At 42.8% G+C, this 22,436-nt stretch overlaps 1 protein-coding gene across 3 annotated transcripts in view; it reads left to right on the plus strand.

Annotated features, from left to right (window-relative positions):
* The window catches only part of MAK (male germ cell associated kinase), a 42,735-nt gene extending 20,566 nt beyond the window's left edge, over positions 1-22,169 (plus strand). The window contains exons 8-14 of one of the 3 annotated variants that reach the window (XM_024747554.1): positions 1,749-2,060; positions 5,761-5,933; positions 7,905-8,053; positions 12,983-13,114; positions 14,782-14,856; positions 17,461-17,580; positions 21,764-22,169. In XM_024747554.1, the coding sequence (XP_024603322.1) occupies positions 1,749-2,060; positions 5,761-5,933; positions 7,905-8,053; positions 12,983-13,114; positions 14,782-14,856; positions 17,461-17,580; positions 21,764-21,918 (1,116 nt within the window). In that variant the 3' untranslated portion in view covers positions 21,919-22,169. The remainder of the gene's footprint in view (positions 1-1,748; positions 2,061-5,760; positions 5,934-7,904; positions 8,054-12,982; positions 13,115-14,781; positions 14,857-17,460; positions 17,581-21,763) is intronic. The other 2 variants (XM_024747555.1, XM_024747556.1) reach the window with 2 other exon arrangements.
* The last annotated feature ends 267 nt before the right edge of the window (positions 22,170-22,436 follow it).

A 22,436-nucleotide genomic window follows, 5' to 3' on the forward strand; every position in this document is an offset into this window, starting at 1 on the left:
AAAGAGAAACATCAAAATGTGAGCAGTAGTTTTCTCCTGGTGTCGGCTTTCGAGATGATTTTAATTTCTTCTTGAGAACTTTCTATACATTCCTAATTCTATTCAATCAATATTCCCTTAACAAACAGGAAAAAAGAAGTTATTATTTTTTAAAGATCCTCTGTTTCTTTAAGGATGGTAGCTGGTATCCTAAAGAGGAAATGTTACAGATGAAGCCCTGAAATTACAAAACATTCATAAGGCTTCTGGCTCCAAAATGTACATTATTGACTTAGGAATAGTGACATACTAATCAATGGGGCTACTTAATCCAGAGCCTGAGTGCCTTCTATGTGTCAGGTACTGATGTATTTAAATCGCCTACAGTTGTTGAGCTCCACTTAGCAATGTCCGTGTAGTTAACACACACACCAGGTGTGGTAGGGGACACAACAAAGCTTCTAAGGGGAAACTTAGAAGAAACACTTTTTCTACCTCTGCCAAAATATACACCTCCCTGCCCTTCACCTCTTCCTTATTTACTATTTCATTGCCCTGCTTTTTAGTGGAAGCAGGGAGACAGGGAGAGGTTAAGTTACAGGAGTTACCTCTGTCCATCTAAAATCTGCCCCTGCACGCCTGAGAAGTTAACTGTGGGTCAGGGCTATGCCTCCACGTAGGCGGGTACTGGCTTAGGGCAGGAGGTGCAGGGGAACAGGGCTTCGTTATCTTAAGGGGCAGCCCCTTCCCCGATACACACACACAAAACAGCAGAACTGGGAACTTCCCTCCCCACCCAGACATGCAGTACTGAGAAGGGGACCTGTATCCACAGCTGAGCTGCACAGAGAACTTCAGACACTCTGCAGACCAGTTTTCACCAACCTCGGTACTTCTGACATTTTTGACCCGCTAATTCTTTGCTGTGGGGAGGCTGTCCTGTTCGTTGTAGGATATTAAGCAGCATCCCTGACAGCGTGCCTAGATGCCCGGAGCGCCTCCCAGCCCCCGAGTTGTGACAATAAGAAAAACGTCTCCGAAGGGGCAAAATACCCCCAGTTGAGAACCACTGCTCTAGCCTGTGTCACCCAGATGGTCACCAGCTCTGTCCCCTACCCCCCACTTCCATGCAGTAACAGTGATTTGATGACTGATCTAGTGAAAACTCAGTGACCATTTTTCCTAGCACTTGTACAGTTTATTCCCATAAGTACTTTCTCTTTGCTGTTATATTGTTAAAGCTTATTTCAATTTCTCAGAATTTTTTTTTATTGCTAGTAGTTAGGCTAAAAATAACCCTGAATTTTATATGATGTTAGAGTTAATCATTTAAAATAAACTACGTAGAAGGCTTTCTTAACTCATTTCTTAATGCCTTTATGGAGTCTAAAACATTATCAGTATATAGTGTTTTAGTTTGAGTTAATCCATCAAATTCAGCCACTGCTTATAAGCTAGACTTTGTGTTCTACACAGAGTCTTTCAAAGAACAGTTGCCTTGACTGGATGTTAAAATTACAAGTGAGTTATACATTCTTTCTACTAATATGTACTTTTTCATTTTTTTTAATGAAATTTTCTTCTCAAATCATTTTTTTGGTCTGGGTATCTTTTTAAAGTCATCACATAAGGGGAAAACTGGATGCTTTCTAAATCTCTGAAGCTTACCTAGACTAGGGATATATGCCTAGTCCAGCGCTGGACAAGAGTTTATATGCAATAAATTTAGGTGAAACCGTTTTCCATTTGTTATTTCCATGCTTCTTTAGGCATTGAAACACCCATATTTTCAAGTCGGTCAAGTATTAGGCCCTTCCTCACATCATCTGGAACCGAAACAGACTTTAAATAAGCATGTGCAACCACTAGAGTCAAAGCCACCTGTAGTTGATCTAGAACCTACGCCTCTGCCAGACGTAAGTGACCAGACTGCCGGACAGCCCCAGCCTAAAAACAGCCACCAGCCACTGCAGTCCATCCAGCCGCCACAGAACACGGGTGTCCAGCAACCGCCCAAGCAGCAGAATCAACAGAAACAGCCACCAACACTATTTCCAAGTATCGTCAAAAACATGCCAACCGTAAGTAGCCCATAATGACACTTTAGATGCGACGGTTTGGTTCCATTAGGATTTTGTTTCTAGGCATTCTAAACACGTTGGGGAAGATATAAAAGATGTCCGTCTGTTTCGTTTCTCAATACAGACCCAGAACCCAAAACAGTGTCTGGCACGTGGTAAAATTATCAACAAATATCTGTTGAATGAATGAATGAATAATTGTCCACACTGCTTTTGAACCGCCTCCAGGGTCTTGAGGAGTCCGCATTATCTTTGGGGCAATTCTGACTACTAAAAAGTTCTTCCTCATACTGAGCTCAAATCTGGTTTCTGTAGCTTTTAATAAAAAGTTAATCACTCTTCCAGAAAGGCAGCCTTTCAGATATTTGAAAATCGCCCTTACATTATCTGCCCCTTTCTCTAAGAGAAACACCCTCAGTTCCTTCACGTACTCCACAGGGATGTCATTCACCGATGACTGAGTGACCCTCGGTTCCTGTGTCTGAAGGAGCCTTTGAGTCCCCTCACCCTCCTGCTTCCCCTGCCAGAACCAGAGGCAGACAGTAGGTAGGAAACATGAAACAGGGTGAATCACCGCCAACATTCCAGAACCTGTGTTCACTCGTGCCATCAAGGACTACTATTTTTTTTTTCTTGGAAGGCCCATAAAATGTTGACTCACACTGGGAGGGAAGGAAAGGAAGTTAACATTACTAAATAGCTACTAAGTGCCATGCACTATGCAACACCCTCCTGCCCTCTCGTATGCATTCACTAAGTTAAAGTACCCAATAAACTAGCCCGCAATTTTTAGATGGCTAATGAGCTGCGGAGCTGGGATTGAGCGTTCTGTTAACTAAAATTCCCAAGTCTGTTTTGTACAAGTGTTTCTGTTCAATCACATATTCTATACCTCTCATTGTGTATTTGATCTCTAGGATTCAAAAACTGGAAGACCTTATTTTTACCTCTCACATTTCTAATAAGTATTTTTGAACCCTTATTTTGTCTTCTCAGTTTAACCATTCTGCCCAGCTTGTCACCAGCTATGGAATGGTTGTTCATTATTTTCCTCCTGTACCTTCACGATGAACAGGATAGCAATATGCCCTTGGGATAGCAAGCCACTAGAACCTTCTTCTAGATGGATACTGATTCATTAATAAGTACTCTTGGTCAGATTATTGAACTATGTACTTGTCTCAGTCTGCTCAGGCTGCCATAAGAGAATACCGCAGACTGGGTGGCTTAAATAACGAAAATTTACTTTCTCACACTTCTGGAGGTTGGGAAGTCCAAGATCAAGGTGCCAGCCAACTTGATTCCTGGTGGGGCCCTCCTCCTGATTTGCAGACAGCACCTTTTCTTGCTTTGTCCTCAAGGCAGAGAGAGAAAGCAGCTCCCTGGATTCTCTTCTTCTAAGGGCACTAATCCCACCATGAGGGTCCCACCCTCATGACCTCGTCTCATCCCCAGTTACCTCCCAAAGCCCCATCTCCAAATACCAACCCATTGGAGTTGGGGTATAAATTTTGGTGGGACATAAACATTCAGCCCATGACAGTACTAATGCTCCTTTGTTGTCCTTTCATTACTTCATCTCTTTGATAGCATGAAAGAAGACCCTGTCACCTCCTTTGCTGAAGGCCATACAGACTATGCATTCACTGTCTGCTTTTTATGAAAAATGGTGGCCTGTGTGATCTACCACCTTTTTTCCTTAGGGCTCAAAAACTTTCTCTTTAATAACTGATGTTAGAATCTTTGCCCTCATCTGGTACCAAACTTATTAATGTGGAGTTTGCAAAAATCCACCTTCTACTTTATAAAAATTATTAATATTTATCCCTTTCCAACCTTCTTAGACATGAGACAACTTGATGTTACTGGCATTGTTCAGCAGGACCCTAACATACAGTTCAAATGAAATAATAAGAGTCTCGGACTCAGCCAAGTATGACTTTTCATTAACTCTACTCACCTGGGGCTTTAGATCTTCTTATTCTCCTTAGTCTGGAGCTCATTCCCTCTGACCAAGCAATAAGAGTATAAGTTGGCAAATACCACTTTTTGTTCATCATCCATCACTGTGGCATCATCAGCTTCAAGCAATGGCATATCCATTCTTTAAGCATCGTCTTACTTCAAACACAGCTGTATTTGATGACCTTGCTTCCAAATTCCCCAATTTCCCATTGCCTTTTGGATTTTTCAGTTTATATGCCCCCAAACCACCCCATGGTCTGCCCCAGACCAGGTCTTCTTCCTCATTCCTTATTTTTGTTAACAGAGCTACCATTCTGAGACAGTCAGGCTCACATTTTTAAAGCCATCCCTGCCTTTCCTTCTCTGTGTCCAACAGGATTACATTCAGTGACTTATGACAGAACCTGACCACTGTGGCTTAAACCACGAGGGGTTGTTTTCCTCTCATAGCGAGAAGGTGGGTGGTGGGTAAGCCAGGGCTGGTGCAGCTCATGAAAGGAACCAGACTGCTCTGTCTTCCTGATCTACCGCCCTCCTCAGCAGGTGGCTCTCGGTCCTGTGGCCACAGCTGGCTGCTGCTCCTTTGGGGTTGCATCTGCCTTCCAGGAGGGGGGAAGAGTGGAAGACACTGGCGCAGGCCAGCAGAGCCTAAACTGTTTCTCATGGAAGCCCCTCCCAACAGACTTGCACTTACAACTCACCGGCTAGGTCGTGTCCCATGGCTACACAGAGCTGCAAGGGAGGCTGGCATTTCAGGTCTTTTACGTGGGCATATTGCTGCCCTGAACAAAATCTTAGTGAGGAAGCAGTGTCTGCTACACTCTCCTTGACCTCTGTTCGGAGAGACAGAAAAGAAGTCCAGACCTTTTCTTTCTTGGTAACAGCAAATGTATTCTTTCCTGAGCATTCCAACCACCATGAATCCGTGGCTCGTTACCACGTGCCACTGTTAACTGCAAAGGCCTCCTATCTGAGGAGCCTCACCTTTCTCGAATGCTGCCTTTATCACATCACTTTTTAATCTCAAAAACATCCAGTGTTCTCCACGGCCCGTAGGACAGCTGCGATGTCCCAGGCGTACAATGAAGGCCCCTCATCATATAGCATCGGCCTGTCTTTACAACCCTATCCTCCACCCAGCACGAACCATCTGCTTCAGTAAACGCAGTCCGCTCCGCCCTTTCCCCGTGGAACACGCTCTGGCTCTTTCCTATTAAAAAGCCGTACTCTACGCATCTCCTCTTCCAAACTCTAGAATAACAACCACAGCAATAACACCTACCCTACAGTAACGCTTATGTGCCAGGCCCTATCCTAAAAACTTTCGATGTATTTTACCATCAAATCCGAAAACACTAAATTACATAAATACTGTATGTCGCCATTTGAGGAGAAGGAAACTAAGGCTTTGAAAAGTTACGTCATTTGCCCAGAGACACAGCCACACGCGGCAGGTTTCCAGATTACACATCAACGAAGAGTCAATTCTGAGCCTACGTATTCAAGTCTCCCCCAACCCAAGTTCACAGAGATCTGTCCTCTCTCAATTTCCTATCATATTTTTAGCATGCGCTACCTATTTTCCTTAATGCTTTTAAATATGTACATATGTTATCTCCTTCGCTGTATGGAAAGCTCCTTGAGGATGGGGACTCTTAGCCTCAAATAAAATAGCTTGCACATAAAAGGCATTCAGCACCCGATTAAAGATGACGACACCGGTTTCCCACCACAGAAGCCAAATGGCACTCTGGGCCATAAAGGTGCCAGGAGGCGTTGGGGTCAGGCTGTGTTCAAGGCTGAAGACGGTTGGGAAGAGTTTGAGGAATGTGACTTCGGGGTCTCCCATTCCAAGAAGCCAAGCATGCGCGTTTTCAAAGAAACGAGGAAAACAGATTCTCCATCTTGGTAAGATTTCACATTTCTCGGGAAAATATGTTTCCATCAGGCATCAACTTTACTCATTACGTATAAATGAGTGTACATGTTAAAAGAAGCAGCTTATGTTGTTTTTCCTGTCAAATCCAGACCTCTGTGCTCACCTCTGAAAAAGTAAGACTCCGAGTCCCTCACAGTGACAATGCCCAGCACCAGAGGCTGAGCGTGTGTAGCGGGAGTTCTAGTTCAGTTTTTCGTGTCCCCTGTTCAATTATGATCCCCATAATTCCCATTTGAAATCCACATGCCTCTTCTCAGACAGCAAAGCACAGTCTACAAAGGTAATGGCTCCCTCTGGTGGTGGCGTTCAGAGTTAATCATTTACTTGCTCGCTGTCCTCAACATTTTTGATCATTTTCTGAACTTTTCCTGGAAGCTTGGTATCTCTAGCAATCCCTTTTCAGTTGGCATCATCATGAGTGCATTATTCAACTTTGAGGTGAAGATGGGTGAATATTTTGGGAAAATATTTTCCTCGTCCCTGCCCCGCCTTGGAACAGAAGAGGAACAGGGAGAAAAGATGACGCAGGAGTCAGGGAAATTTCTCTCGTAGCTGTTTGGCACAGCACGGCGCAGAAGCCTTCACTTTGGAGTACACATACCTCTGAAGGTAGATGAAGACTTTCCGTGGGGAGATAATTCTCAGTCAGTCAATTTCCAGATCCCCAAGTGCCACAGCTACTCCTCCCTAAAATCCCCAATCTTTGAGAAGAAACAGAATAAACCTGCTTAATCCCCCTTCCACTTTTAAGTCAGAAAGTTACACCTCTCAGCCACTTCCAATCTTGCCGGGCACGAGGGTGTAACAAGCGTTGAGGTGCTAACCAAAGGGACAGATCAGAAGACTGGCTCTTCACCCTTCCTGGTTCTATATGTATTTCTCTTTAAGGGGAAAACCCGGCATTTAGAAATAGGGTATTTTAGCCAGTGTTGGAAAGCAGGGTGTAAACACAGTGGCCGGAAATGAGTAGGGCTGTTTCTAATGAAGGGGGCTCCCTGTGTCCAGGGCCACCCCAAAGTGGCGGCCAGCAGTCCAAAGGGCCAATCACAGCAGTGTCCATCCCTGAGGGGGTCGAAGTGGTAAGCAGGACTTTCCCGGGGGGAACCGCGGAGGCCTGGGGTCAGACAGGTGACGAGAGCTGGTCGGGGGGCCAGGCCTCAGCACAGGAAGAGGCCCGGTCACAGGTGGGAGAGAAGGTCGTGGTGCAGGGCTGCACACAGAGCGACAGACAGCAAAACCAACCGCAGCCCCATCCTCTGGCAGTGAAGGCTGCCGCTCGGACAGATGGCCTCGGGAACTAGACAGAGCTAAGCCTGGATGCCGGAAGGCCTCCGTTCCTACACAGAACTGGGGCCGTAGGAGGCCGGGCACTGGGGGACAGAGGCACCCAGCCAGGCGCTCGCCACCGCCCAAGTCGATTCTGCCTTCTGGGGAACAGGCACATCTCAACCAATGCATGATGTCTCTGTATGTCATTAGGCTCTTTGGAAATTCTGTTTGGGGACTTTCCTAACACTTCCCCACTTCAGTTCTCTTAGCCCAGCCTAAACCGTGTTCTAACAACCTTAGTGGTTACACACTGCTGGAGTAGCCAGCTGGAGATGGCTGTGATTCTCTTCCCTTCCAACATGCCATCTTCCCACATCACAAATCCACAGCTGCGGCAGTCGCAGGAAAAATGGAAACATACTGCACACAGACAACTTGCTGCTTAGTTACAAAGCTTTCTGCCTCATACTGTCCAGTATTAGGAAGGATTCTATGCACTGCCCGATATCTGCTCGGGGAGAGGGGCTGTCATTTAATGCTCCTATCAGCAGAAGGTCTCTGATGGAAACCACTGACTGGCTTGGAAAGATGGGCAGAGGGTGGGCGAGAGCATAGCAGCCGTCATCTTCCCGTTCTTCACCCGGTGATGCTACTTTATGTTGACTTTCAAGGCTTCCAGAGTCCGTACCTGCAGGCCCCAACCACTCAACAGAGGAAAACAAGAACTTACCCCCTGCTATTTCCCTAAAATCTGATTCGGAATTGTCAACTGCTTCAACAGCTAAACAGTACTATTTGAAACAATCAAGATACCTTCCAGGTAAGCAGAGAAAATGTTTCCTGGTAACTAGAATAGTTAATAGGTCACGCTCCAGGGTCTTTGAATCTCTGGAGAAAGGGCACCAGTGAAATACAATCATAGCGCTCTTTGCGGGCTCAGCCTGTCGCCGGGGACTTTTCTGGACCTCCTGCCTCTGTGAAGTCTGCTCAGGAAATGCCTGGCAGCCACCAATCAAGATGGCGAGGATGCTTCAGAAAATACCACCCTCCCCCACCAAAGCTATGCCTTCTGTAAACTGTATGCAAACAATTCTGCACTCCCATTACCAGTTCTTATAAGAGGTAGAATTTTATACTGTTTCCTAAATGATCTGATTTGTGTTTTTAAAAGATCATTCTGGCTGCTAGGAAGACCACGCTAGGGCCTCAAAAAGGGTAGGGGACTGGTCGAGGGGCCCAAGGAGACTGGTCAAGAGGCCACTGCACACGTCTGGATAGAGAGGGTGATGACTTGTTCCCTAGGACGGTGAGAGGAGTGGGAATTAAGACCGTAAGAGAGGGTGCACTTTTGAAAGGTGCAAAGACACCAGTTGGTAAGTTTCGGTACTGAAACCATGAGGAAGTTCTGATCTGACTGCAAAAGCAGGGGTATAAATAAAGTTTCCAGAACACAGATTCATGGGGAACACTTTTCCCTGTTTGAAAAAGGAAGAACATTGAATCCATTTCACTGAAATAAAATCAGTGCTTCATCTTCGCTGTAGAAGTGCGCCCTCTGGTGGTGGGAGAGGGTATTGTAAAATTTTTAGCAGACACCTGTTTTCCCAGCTCTGTTTGCTCCCTTCATGCAGTTTTCAGGAACGTATTTCAGGGTACCTGAGACCCATCTGATCATTTCCTTTTTCACCAGAAAGATCTAACAAATTCTACTAATCACTCTTGGTCAGAAGCATGGCTGTAACTGAAGCCTAAGAAATAGACTCAAAATTAGAACGAACTGTTTGAAATCTAAACCTGAGTCTGACTGTACTATTTTGGCATGTTTGGTCTCAAAGATGTGGCCCCTCTAGAGCTGGGTGAGATCTGAAACGAGAACTGAGCTCAGTTCAGTCACTTGAACAAACATTTACTGAGCACCTGTCGTGATCCAGCAAGTGCAGAGGACAGAAATGCAAAGAAGAAGTGATCCTTGACATTTATTTATGGTCTGTAGTTAATTCACTGAATATCCTCAGGAATAACAAAGAGTATTATCTTTGGGGGACTTCCTTTTTTTTTTTTTTACCATAAAGCCAAGTATTACGGTCTTATTAAGCATCAACTTTTAGGATCATGGGAGCTCTAGAAATGTACCATGTAATTTCAGGGCAGCCTGACATTACACTACAAGGATTGGCAGATCTGTGACACTGACCTTCAGGGAGAGGGACGCAAGAGTCATAGTTATTGACCTGCTACTGACCGGCTGTGTACTGGAGCACGACTCTGAGATTGTTTTCTGTTACTTAACGATAGGACTGCAGTCATGCATCAGCTCACCCCGTAAGCCTTGGGTACTTAATTATCACAAGGTAGTTGTTGCAAATGGAGTATACAGCGGAGGCACTAACGATCTCGGCGGTGCCCTCTGCTCTCACTCCCGGCCCCAGCACTTTTGAAACCCTGTTCTGAGGATCCTTCTCGAGTCCCATTATCACTTACGGTCCTTCCTTCCACCCAATGTATCCAACGTCCTGTGTCATTTGTATATGTGCCTCTCCTACTGCGTTTTAAGTTTCTTAGCGAGACCCACGAACTCCCCTGTGATCCGCTGCCTGCTCCCCTCTCCAGCCTCACTCTGGGCCACGCCCTGTCCCTGCTCCATCCTTGCCGAGGACTCCGAGTTCTTCTCCTTCCCAGGTCCACTGCCCACACTGACGCCTCCCCCAGGAACACACGTCCCCAACTCCTACCAAGTCCTTATCATGACTCACGTTTCAGCTTAAAATTACCTTTTTAGAAGCCTGGCTTTGTGGCTTCTGTTTTTTGCAGCCTCAGCACCAGATTCTTCTGCATAATTTGCACACTGCTAATTACTCACCTAATTATCTATAACTGTTCATGTCTCCCTTCTCACTAGAGTAGATTATAAGAGCCACAAGGGCAGAAACTGGTCTACTTTGTTCACCACGTTTTCTCCAGTGCCACACACACTGCCTGGCATGTGGTAGGTGCTCAGTAAATATTTGCTGACTGACTTTTTAATATCCTTTGAGGGGACGGGATGATAGTATATTAATTTTTGCTTCTCTTTAATGGTGTTTGGTTATAGAAGGTACCCCAGAAAAGCTTGTAAACTAATACATGTTTTAAAATTCCAGATATTGTCTATTTTCAAGAAAATTGAAATCTTTTAACAGACAAAGAGCTAAGCAATTATTTTCAATAGTGTAGTATGTATTTACTGAAAAACAAAAAGACTAGGGATATCGCAAGGCTAATCGTATTAAAAAAATTTAAGCATTCAGGGCCCATTCTTTGTTGAACTGTATTTATAAAAAGTATTCACCTAAAGAGATTTGTAGTCTTCTCCCCTGACCTTGCACCTTCTTTGGGGGTAAATATCTTTTGTGTGTGTGTGTGTGTGTGTGTGTGTGAAGATGTTTTTAACCTGAGTAATTGCTACCTAGTGCATCTTCTTTATTGTCAGGGAATTGCCTATTATAGTTTTATTTGTAGGTATTTTATTAGAAACCAAAATCCATAATGAGCAATATCCTATAATAAAGGGAAATGATCTACCTGATGGAGTGTTTCCTTAGAGAACTGATGACAGGTAACCTTGCGGCTTGGTTCGGAACAACCAGGCATGGACATATATACACTACCAAACGTAAGGTAGATAGCTAGTGGGAAGCAGCCGCATAGCACCGGGAGATCAGCTTGGTGCTTTGTGACCGCCTGGAGGGGTGGGATAGGGAGGGTGGGAGGGAGGGAGACGCAAGAGGGAAGAGATATGGGAATATATGTATATGTATAACTGATACACTTTGTTATGAAGCAGAAACTAACACACCATTGTAAAGCAATTATACTCCAATAAAGATGTTAAAAAAATACAGAAAGAAAATGTGAAAATAAAAAGTGATTTTAAGATTTCTAACTTGCAAAAAAAAAACAACAACAAGGAATATTATTATATGTCTCATAAATGTGAAACCTTGCCAAGGAGTTCACTTTGGGAAAAGTCAAAGCTCCCTTGAAACACGGACTGACCTTCTCTCTACATTAATAGCAGTCCTCGGTAAGGATGTTTTCTACACTAAAGAGAACTCTACATGTATGACCCAGAGGCTTAGACAGTGTGATGTCTCTGGCATCTGCTAAGCTGAACCCAATTTAATTATCAGTCAAAAGAAAGCAAGTTCAGGAAGTTCTCAAATCTCTTAAAACTAGGTTAAAACAACACCCTTTGACCACTGGGACCAAAGACCAAGGCCGAGTCCACATTTCACAGATTTCAGAAAATCATAAACAACTAGCTGTTTATATTTTACTATATCCGATATGCAAATACGCTTCACAGATGGATCTTTACATGTACTTCCGAACTTCTCAGTTCCCCTGGGCTCTTGGCCACAAACCTAGTGCATCTTCTTTATTGTCAGGGAATTGCCTATTATAGTTTTATTTGTAGGTATTTTATTAGAAACCAAAATCCATAATGAGCAATATCCTATAATAAAGGGAAATGATCTACCTGATGGAGTGTTTCCTTAGAGAACTGATGACAGGTAACCTTGCGGCTTGGTTCGGAACAACCAGGCATGGACATATATACACTACCAAACGTAAGGTAGATAGCTAGTGGGAAGCAGCCGCATAGCACCGGGAGATCAGCTTGGTGCTTTGTGACCGCCTGGAGGGGTGGGATAGGGAGGGTGGGAGGGAGGGAGACGCAAGAGGGAAGAGATATGGGAATATATGTATATGTATAACTGATACACTTTGTTATGAAGCAGAAACTAACACACCATTGTAAAGCAATTATACTCCAATAAAGATGTTAAAAAAATACAGAAAGAAAATGTGAAAATAAAAAGTGATTTTAAGATTTCTAACTTGCAAAAAAAAAACAACAACAAGGAATATTATTATATGTCTCATAAATGTGAAACCTTGCCAAGGAGTTCACTTTGGGAAAAGTCAAAGCTCCCTTGAAACACGGACTGACCTTCTCTCTACATTAATAGCAGTCCTCGGTAAGGATGTTTTCTACACTAAAGAGAACTCTACATGTATGACCCAGAGGCTTAGACAGTGTGATGTCTCTGGCATCTGCTAAGCTGAACCCAATTTAATTATCAGTCAAAAGAAAGCAAGTTCAGGAAGTTCTCAAATCTCTTAAAACTAGGTTAAAACAACACCCTTTGACCACTGGGACCAAAGACCAAGGCCGAGTCCACATTTCACAGATTTCAGAAAATCATAAACAACTAGCTGTTTATATTTTACTATATCCGATATGCAAATACGCTTCACAGATGGATCTTTACATGTACTTCCGAACTTCTCAGTTCCCCTGGGCTCTTGGCCACATGTCTGTTTTCCCCAGCCCAAGTGTTCCTCAAGGGTCTGGCACAGAACAAACACTCAAAATAAGTGTATGACATGGAAATATCTTTTAGAAGAAAAATTTTGTGCCACCTCAAATTTTAAGAGACATTTAGCAAGAAATGTCCAATGTTTATCATTACTTGTATTACAGAAAATAACTTAACGTTTCTAAAAGACACCGTGAGGATTCCAGGTTATTGTATTTAGGGCTGAGGATCATGTGAGGGTCCATCAAAAAGCAAGTATTTGCTACACTGTAGCCAAAATTTATTTCCATTCCCTCGCGTTCTTTCTAGTCTAGTTTGAACGTATATTTTCCTTCAAGTGTATGGTCGCACTCTAACCTTTGAAATGACTGTTTTGTTCTTCTAAGGTGTAAACCCCAAGAACGTGTCCTTGATAGCCAGTGGAAAGGATACGAACCCATATACCTGGAATAACCAGTTATTTCCTAAGTCGTTGGGACCCACGGGGGCAGAACTTGCTTTCAAAGGGAGTAATGCAGGTAAGGCAAGACTACATTTAAAGTATGAACTTACACTGTTTCCCTTCTGCGGATTTTTACTTTTAAATGTTTCCTTTTTCCCCAAAGTGTAAAAATAGGTGGGGTGCCAGTCAAAGGACTAGTTTGGTATATTGGTGTCAGTGTTGAGAAAGTGAGTAACTCTGATGATTGGGGAACAAATAAATCCTTTTTAAGTCAAGTGGTTTCCAGTTCTTAGCTTTTAAAAAACTGAAGGAGAACCTGAGTTATAGCTAATAGATAATTAAAAATCGTTTATGAAAATAACACAACATTGTAAATCAACTGTACTCCAATATAAAATGAAAATTTTTTTGAAAATCATTTTTTATGAGATCACTACGTGATATTTGATCTATAACTCTGAGTAGTGTTCAAAGACTATAGTAACAGAGCTGTAACAAAACACCTTTCATTCCCTACTATGCATTTACAAGATTTCTCCTTGCTTCCCATCTTTAAAAAAAAAAGAAAATGAAGCTGAATCCTGTCTGATTTTAGCAATAAGTAATATTTATTGATGGATACATGAACCACTTGAAAAAGGTCCCATCTTTCTCATTAAGAGATGAATTTCAAAAAAAAATCTGACTTTTCACTTTTAATAATCAAATTCTATAATATTCATCTCTTTTGATAAATTATATACAACAAATCATTCTAACTATAATTAACTTAATCCAGAGAAAAGTATTTTAATATACTTATGGTTGGTTACAAATTTTTTTAAAGGTTTCAATCTATACACATTTTTTGACTGGTTAATTTAAAGACTTTAAAATTATATTCAGATAAAATTTGGGAGCTGACATATGAATGAAAATAAAATTTTAGAGAGAAAAGGGATTCATGTGAAATTTCTACCTGTTAAAAAGGACTGTGGTCATGTATTTCTGTTTTTTTTTTTTTTTTGCCTTACCACGTGGCATGTGCAATCTTAGTTCCCGAACCGGGGATCAAACGGTGCCCCCTGCAGTAGGAGGGCAGAGTCTTAACCACTGGACCACCAGGGAAGTCCCATGTGGTCATGTATTTCTTAAGTCAGTACTGGTGAGCATAAAATCACTATGGTATTTAGATTCCACTGATTATATTTAAAAGAGAGATGTAATAGTTTTATTTTTAAATGTCTCTAATTACAGTATGCCAGAAGTTAAATCCTCTGGAACTGTAAAACTTACGAGGAAACATTTTAGGTATCAGTTTAAAGTGTCTGAAGAGGTAGAGAGTTCTTTCTTAAAAAAGATGTAGGTGGTATTGGATCAGAAGAGTTTGAGGGTCACTGTGTAGCAACTGAGGAGTCTCCTGAGGTGTTCTGATGTGACATCAAACGCTCCGGGTATTGTATCCATTTAACAGTGCTGTGGCACTGCAATTTGCTAATTTTTTCTTATTTAAAAGTAATATTCACTGAACCAAGTGGTTAAATACAATCAGGTGAAATGACAGCTGCACAGCTTTGAGTCTCGGGGAAATATACGACTGACATCAAATCAAAGCTGAGACAGCACTGAGAACATTTTCTCGGAGAAACATTTTAAGGTTTCTTTCTGCATCTTTTCATTAATCATGGAATCCATTTTTTCTCTGCTTTTCCTATAACATCCTCCTTATTGTTCATTCTTTCCTTCCATCTGCCTTCTCTTTAGAAGAAAGCATAATTAAACCAATTGAAAAACTATCATGCAATGAAAGTTTTCCTGAAAAATTACAGGACTCACAAGGTAATTTCTGGGCCTTGTAGATGAGTACAATTTGTTCTTTGAATCTCCTGTCCAATTATCTTCTCAACGTCGACCCCAAATCTTGTCATAAAAGGCTACTACGAAGGCCAAGGTCACCTGCTTTTAGGGGTCAGATCAGGACTCGGGCAGACAGAAGTGTCCACACCACCAAGAACCTCTTTCTTCGGTAGTTGGAATTCTAAGAGTAATTAGCTCTCAAAAGGCTCTATGCTTGTCTTCTTAAATTAATTATGACAAGTTACAGAAATCAAGCAAATCTACTAAAAATAATTAAAAGAATATTTTCTAATTTTATAATCAATATTCCTGGAAATTTTTTTTTTTAAGTTCTGAGACTGATTTCCGAGCATGAACCATTATTTAAAAGAAAAAGTTAACCAAGTTCACAGAGATGATGGATTTCCTAGAATTTTGCTGTCAGTGGTTTAAATAGTGCTAACTATTGGCTCCAACCTAAAAATTTGCAGCTCACAGGACACTTCAAATGAAAAGCCAAAATAATTTAAGAAGACTTAATTTTCTATGCATTTTCCCTTAGCAACTTCTTCCTCCAATAGGAAGAAGCATCCTGTAAACGATCAGTGCACGGGTTTTAGAGCCTGACGTGTCCCTGTTCAGACACTCACTAGCCTTATGATCTTGGACAAGTTACTTGGGTCCTCTAAGTCAGTTTCCCCGCCTGTAAGACAGAGGAAATAATACTGACCGAGGCATTATTATACGACCACCCCTAGGATTTTTGTCACACAATAAGCATTTAATAAGTGTTTGCTCTGATCATGGGGATGAGGGTGGGAGAGATCTTTTTTATTTTGGCCATGCCACGTGGCACGTGGGATCTTCGTTCCCTGACCAGGGATCAAACCCGCGCCCCCTGCATTGGAAGTGCAGAGTCTTAACCACTGGACCGCCATGGATGTCTCGGGAGATATGTTCTCAGGCTGCTACTGAATGGGATTACTGCCTTGAACTTCCCTTTCAAAAAGTCTTTTGAAGTAAAGGGCTGATTCGTGAATTAGAACGAGTACCTCAAGGCGAAAAGAAAGGACAAATGAGGCAGCAATGCCTATGCAAAATTCAGCAGTGTTAAAAATCGTATGAACTGATAACGTGTTTACTGTGTAACATCCTTTAGGGTCTGATAAATAATATTGCCGTTTGACATTTGTTGGTCCAGGAGCAAACACTTGTTGAGCGCCTGCTATGCACAGCACCGTGACAGACGTCAGGGACACAGGAAGGCAGAGTCCAGCCTTGTGGTCAAATGACACCATGTGAAAATAAGCTTCAGTCGTAGCTGCCAGATGAACGGTTCTTTGAAACCACCAAGGTGGTCAGAGCCCTGATTCACCTTCTCACTGACAAACCTGTCCCTTTTCTGGTGTAGCCAGGCTCCTTAAAAGAGAAGTTACATTCATTTTTCCTCTGATTTCCACTTTACCCCTCAGTTCACTGCAGTCTGTCCTCAGCTTGCCTCGGGCCGCTGAAACACCTCCTGCCGCGGCCTGTCCTGCTAGCGGCCAAATCCCAGGGCGGTGCCAACCCCACCAGACCTCTGCTTTATTTGCTACTCCTTCCTCGTCACACGCTGTCTTCTCTGGAGCTTCCAGACCCTATTCCTACCGTCTACCTCTCCACTCTCTCCCCAGCAGGGTCCTTTTCTTTTCTCCCCCTTAGTGCTCTGTTCCCTGGGTTCTGTTCTATTCTGGGTCTTTGCACATCCCACAGTCCCTCTGAGCTGACTCCTCCAAGCCCACGGCGCCATCACCGCCATGCCCCGATCATTCCAGATCTCCAGGCCTGCTGGACCTCTGTGACTTGAATCTCCCACGGGCACCAGGTCTTTACCCCACACCTGACTCTTCCCCTGTATCCTGTTCTCAGTCACCTACGCTACAGACTTGGGGGTTTATGTTACTCTCTTTCCCACCCTTCCCACCCCATACACCTGCTGGTTCCCTCCTCCATCCCTCCATGACCATCTAAGTTCAGACTCTCTTACTTCCTCTCTCACTTCAGCTACAGCAGTGCCCTCCTGACTGGTCTCCTGCCTTTACATTTTCCCCCAGATTGATCATTCACTAATAGTGATGAGGATGGTGACAGCTGACACGTGTTGGACAGCAGAGCCTACGCTAAGTGCTTTGCATTCATCTCATTCAATCCCTACAACAACCCCTATGAGGATAGGTGCACTTATCAGGGTGATTTTACAAGATGAAGAAGTGCTCAGAGAGCACCGCAGGGATGGGGGCTTCCTGGCAGGAAATATACTTTCGGGTTAAGAAGTGGAGCCATAAAAACCTGGGTACATTCAGGGGGATACCTTGGGTTCACATTCTAATTTGGTCACTTACTAACTGCGAGAAGTTAGCCAAGTCAGGTGTGGATAGTAACATGCATCTAAGAGGGTTGTTATATGGACTGAATGGGAACATCTGTAAAACCGTAGTGCCGCGCATGAAATACAGATGATGCCCCCCAAAACAGAATTTAGAATTAGTAGCGGTTGTAATCAAAGTTACTCTCCAGTGCTTTAAAATATTAACCTTCTGACTCTGAAACTTTATGATACGTCACTAGGAAATCTTGGAAGTTATGCTACTTACAATCAGTCAGGATATATTCCTTCCTTTCTCAAAAAAGAAGTGGGGTCAGCTGGCCAGAGGATACACCTAGCACCACTCGGTGCGACAGCTTCAGGTAAGAACAAGTTCAGATACAGTTTTTGAGAATTCTGATCAGAAAGGAGCTTTTTAAAGTTTATAGTCATCTTTCCTGAGTGAGGACTTTTAAATTAGTCTCAGCTATTAACTAAAGTTCTGTTTTTGGCAAAATGTCCCATTTTTCTCCCAAAGATGTGGTTTGCGAGTCTAATAAGAGGAGCTACCTCTGATTCAGTGGTTTTTCTCGGTCAGACACACAGATTGTGCCACCGAATCCTCCCAATGACCTGATAAGGTAGATCTTTTACAGATGAGGAAACTGACATTGAGTAATTTACCTAGGGTCACACAGCCTGTAAACAGTGGAGCTGGGATAGAAATTGTCTAATTCCGAAGAGTGTGCTATGCTACACGACGAGATGTGCGAGGATGCACTTTTCAGAGCTTCCCGCCTGGTACCTGGCATGGAGCGGAGAGCACAGCAGATGCTGAGACTCTGTTATCTATCAGTTAACGGGTAGTCCTTCTGCAGCTCCATCTTAGGGCTTAGAAATAAACTGCGGCAGAACTTTGACTGGCTTTTGCTCTGTAATATATTAGGTGGTGAAGTTTTATTCCCCACCCTCCGACGCTATGACTAATTAGGTCACCTGCTCTGCAGTGGCGTGGCGTGTGACGGCCACATTCAGGGGGACGCTCTTGAAACTGATGTGAGGATTCTGTACTTGAGTTGACCAGATCAGACTATGAATGTTCTCTAAGTTATTTCAGTCTAAAACAGATACCCTTCTTAAAGCACCTAAAATAAACATTGAGGCAGATAATTACAAGTTTGATAAGGTATCTAGTTACAGTTTAATTTAAAAGTTGACTTCAAAAGTCTTCTCCCAGTCTGTCCCGGCCAGGATCTTATATTATAGAACTCCTGATTAGAGTTACCAGTCTTTAAAGTTCATGCTCTTGGAGCTAGAATTGTAAAAAGCACTGGACTTCCGTAATTTTTTATTTCTTACCATGGCAGAACTGCTTAAGCAGTACTCAGTTACCTTATCTGCGAAAAGAACTGCTTCATTATCTCTCTGCTGAAACAAAATATATAAATAAACATTTTATATAGAGCAGTAATTTTTATAAAGCCTTAAATACTTTAGGGCAGCCTTATCATGAGTCATTAGCCACAGCTTGGTAGCAATTTTTAATATGAAGGCAGAAAATCATAACGTCTCAAATTACTTTGAGTACCTGCTCTTAGAAAGTGCAAGTGGGTATTTCTGAACATATTTTTATAAGGGATTGGAGGCCTTTATATATTAATTATTCTGTCAGTTTAGCATGCATATTCCTGTTTTCATTTTTTTAAGTAAAATGCTTTCTCATAACTTTTCATCTCTTCATTTTACTCTGCTTATCAGATTTTCCCACAGATCGTGATAGGAGGAAAGGTTAAAAAAAAAAAAGAATATTAATCATTCTCAAGTGGTCAGTGCAAATCCTTAGGAAAACACTGTTCTGTAAGAGAAGTGTCTTCCAGCCCTCCCACTGGTGTGACAGTTTCCCACAAGAGAATACAACCAGGTCATTACCGTATTTACTCGACTATTTCCCCTTCTCTCAGCCTCCCTCTCTACTCTTCTTCCTCATCCTCAAGTCTGGAGAAGAAAAATCACATTAATTTCTTCCTCCCTCCCCATGTCATCTATCAACCCAAACCCCCTCATACCTCCTTGTCCCCTGCTAGAGGAGTGACTTCCTTCAGACACAGCCGCCCTCTAGAAGCACGGGGCCCTGTTCTACGTGCTTTACATGCATTAACTCACCGAACTCTCTAAGACAGAGGTACCATCATTATCTCCATTTTACAGAAGTTTTCTATCTTGCTATAAGTTATATAGCAGTGACACAGATTACATTCTTAACTAGAGGCAAACACCCTTTCCTGCAGCAACATTTCCTACAAGAAGTTAAATGCCCTTGGTAGGACACATGCAGGTTTTAAAATAAATGCACAGCAAATGTTAGAGGGCTGCCAGCTCCGTTCTGGGGAGTGGTGAGGTGTGGGCACAGCCAGCTGCTGAACAAAGCGTTTCTTTGCCCCACATGAGACCTGGGCTCCTTTGTCAGCTACTAAGTTCTTCACCAAGGGTGCTGGAGTCCTAAAACTCTGTTATTTCTCAGAAAGGAACCCTAAATGTCAACACTACCGCCTTACTGGCAAAATGATTCCCTTTTCAAAGAAGGTTTTACAAATGTTGGCCTGGACAGTTTCCTTCAAATGCATTTAGGACTTACTTAGACTGTGTCATCATCTGGAAAAAAAGCTTCTCTGGATGTTACTCCCCAGACGCCTCACTTCTCACCCACTGTTAGCTTAAGGATGGGTTTTCCCTTCTCCTTTGTCTCAGTCACGGGGACTTACTGTCTCCTCCCTCCTGCCCTCCCCTCCCATGTGCTCTCCTCTGCCCATGGTACCATTGTGATGTGAGTCCACTAATTTATCAGACTGATGCTGGTCTATATTCCAGTGGGTTATGACTAAAGGGCTATTCCTAGAAAATATGGTGCACTTAACTGGCCCTTCTAGACACTGTCCCTGTCTTTCTTAAGGAGCTTTTTTATTGGCTTTGAGAACTTTAAACCCAGTAAGAGTGGGATGAAATGACCCGTCAAACCAAGGAAGAACTCTTGGCCTCCTTGTCCCAACTGAACCACAAAGCAGTTGGGGTGACTGGCACCAGGGCAGCTCCTCATGTAAGGCTTTGTCCCCTTTAAGCTGAGATTAGCAACACATCAGGACCCACGTGTTCCCATAAGTTCCTCCTATACTTCCAATTCTACAGTAAAAATAGAAGAAAAAACTGGGAAAACCATGCCAATAAATATAGTATAGCTAGTGTTAGGTGCACAGAATGGTTAGAGAGTCATTTCAAAGTTGACGCCTACAGAGTATAATCCAAGAATGACAGCTACCACATAGTGTGAAAAGATATTTAAATCCCAAACAGAAAGACAGAACATCAGAGAGAATAGCTCTGACACCTAGCTCCCAGCTTGAAGTGAGGAAGGGGTGAAGGAGGGACTGAGGATATTAAAGTTTTCTCTGAAATGATTTACTGCTTTGTCATTTGACACGTTCAAGCAATCTGAGCTTATAAATTGTTCAGGTAACAAATGTCTAACACATTAAAATTTTCACAAAATTTTCATCAGCCAATATATGTATGAATAAAACAAACCTTGCGATGAAAGGTTTGGGATCCTAAGAATGGCTCACTTTTCAAAGGGATTCTGTTATCATCCATCGATTTCCCAATAAAACATGAAGTTTCTTGACTCCAAAAACCACATTTTCATGTTTAAAGAGAAACCTGCTATGTGACCCCACCTGTGTGGCTCCATGAAGCCAGAGCTTTACAGGATTCACAATTCTGAATACATTTTCTGTAGTGATACTGTGTTCAGATATTATTTAGATATAACCACAGTGTGATTTTAAACAGTCACTGACACTGTGGGTACTGCCCATTGAACTTAAACCAAGGAGTTGTTCTTGGTCATCCAAGTTGGCATTGCCTATCAAAATATGATGGGCACTTCAGTGAGCCCAAATAAGAAACAGTAGCAGTGTCAGAACTATAAACCAGAAATTATGGCGCTTAAGCTGCTGAAAACGCTAACTGGTGTCAGCATAATACTACAATAGAATTTTTGGCTTATATATATAATTTAAAAAAAACTTAGAGAGCACCGAATTAATCTTTTAAAGACAAATTCAGATTTTAGGACTTCCCTGGTGGCGCAGTGGTTAAGAATCCTCCTGCCAACGCAGGGGACATGGGTTCGAGCCCTGGTCTGGGAAGATCCCACATGCCGTGGAGCGACTAAGCCCGTGCGCCACAACTACTGAGCCTGCGCTCTAGAGCCCGTGAGCCACAGCTACTGAGCCCATGCGCCGCCACTACTGAAGCCCGCACGCCTAGAGCCCATGCTCCGCACAAGAGAAGCCACCGCAGTGAGAAGCCCGGGCACTGCAACGAAGAGCAGCCCCTGCTCGCCGCAACTAGAGAGAAAGCCCGCATGCAGCAATGAAGACCCAACACAGCCAAAAATAATTTTTTTTTAAAAAGATAAATTCAGATTTTCCCCCATAAAATGAACTGCTTTATTTTGAATTTAATAATCATCTGAATAAAATTCTAATTTCTGATTCTGCTTTCTTTCAGAATATCCCTGGAACACAAAAACTGGTCAGGGGCAGTTTTCAGGACCTACTTATAATCCTACAGCCAAGAATCTAAATATTGTGAACCGCGCACAGCCAGTCTCCTCCGTGCACGGGAGGACAGACTGGGTGGCCAAGTACGGAGGCCACCGATAGGAGTCTGGTGTGAAGTCCCACAGCATCGCTCCAGAGTCTGTGCAAGTCCCCTGACCCCGGGAAATGTCTACAGATGTCTACTTCTACTGAGTTCTGGAAGAAATATGTAATAGTGGGTACTCTGAAGAGCAAAACTCATCTCCTATTTTCTTTCTTTCCTAGAAATGAAATGCATTTTCTGAGCATCATTGCCCACAGTGCTGATATATGGGTAGGACTTTGCTAAGTATTGAATAAACTATTTGCCAAAGTGTCAAGTATTTGATATACAAATAGATACTAAGTACAATAAGAAGCTTTTTTAAAAAAAATGCCTCCAGAAATAAGTGTTTAGAGTGTTTTATATTTGCCCAAACTATTTAATATTTCATTGTTTAGCCTCAGAGGTTTGTTTTGTTTTGGCTTTTATAGCAATTACATAGATGTCTGTGGACTGTCAGTTACGGTTCTTATTTGGCCAAGGTTCTACTCTACCATTTTGGCAATGGCAGAAAGATGGTAATTTATCATTTTTCTAC

Source organism: Neophocaena asiaeorientalis, unplaced genomic scaffold, assembly GCF_003031525.2.
Source record: "Neophocaena asiaeorientalis asiaeorientalis breed wild unplaced genomic scaffold, Neophocaena_asiaeorientalis_V1.1 scaffold960, whole genome shotgun sequence".
Lineage (NCBI taxonomy): Eukaryota > Metazoa > Chordata > Mammalia > Artiodactyla > Phocoenidae > Neophocaena > Neophocaena asiaeorientalis.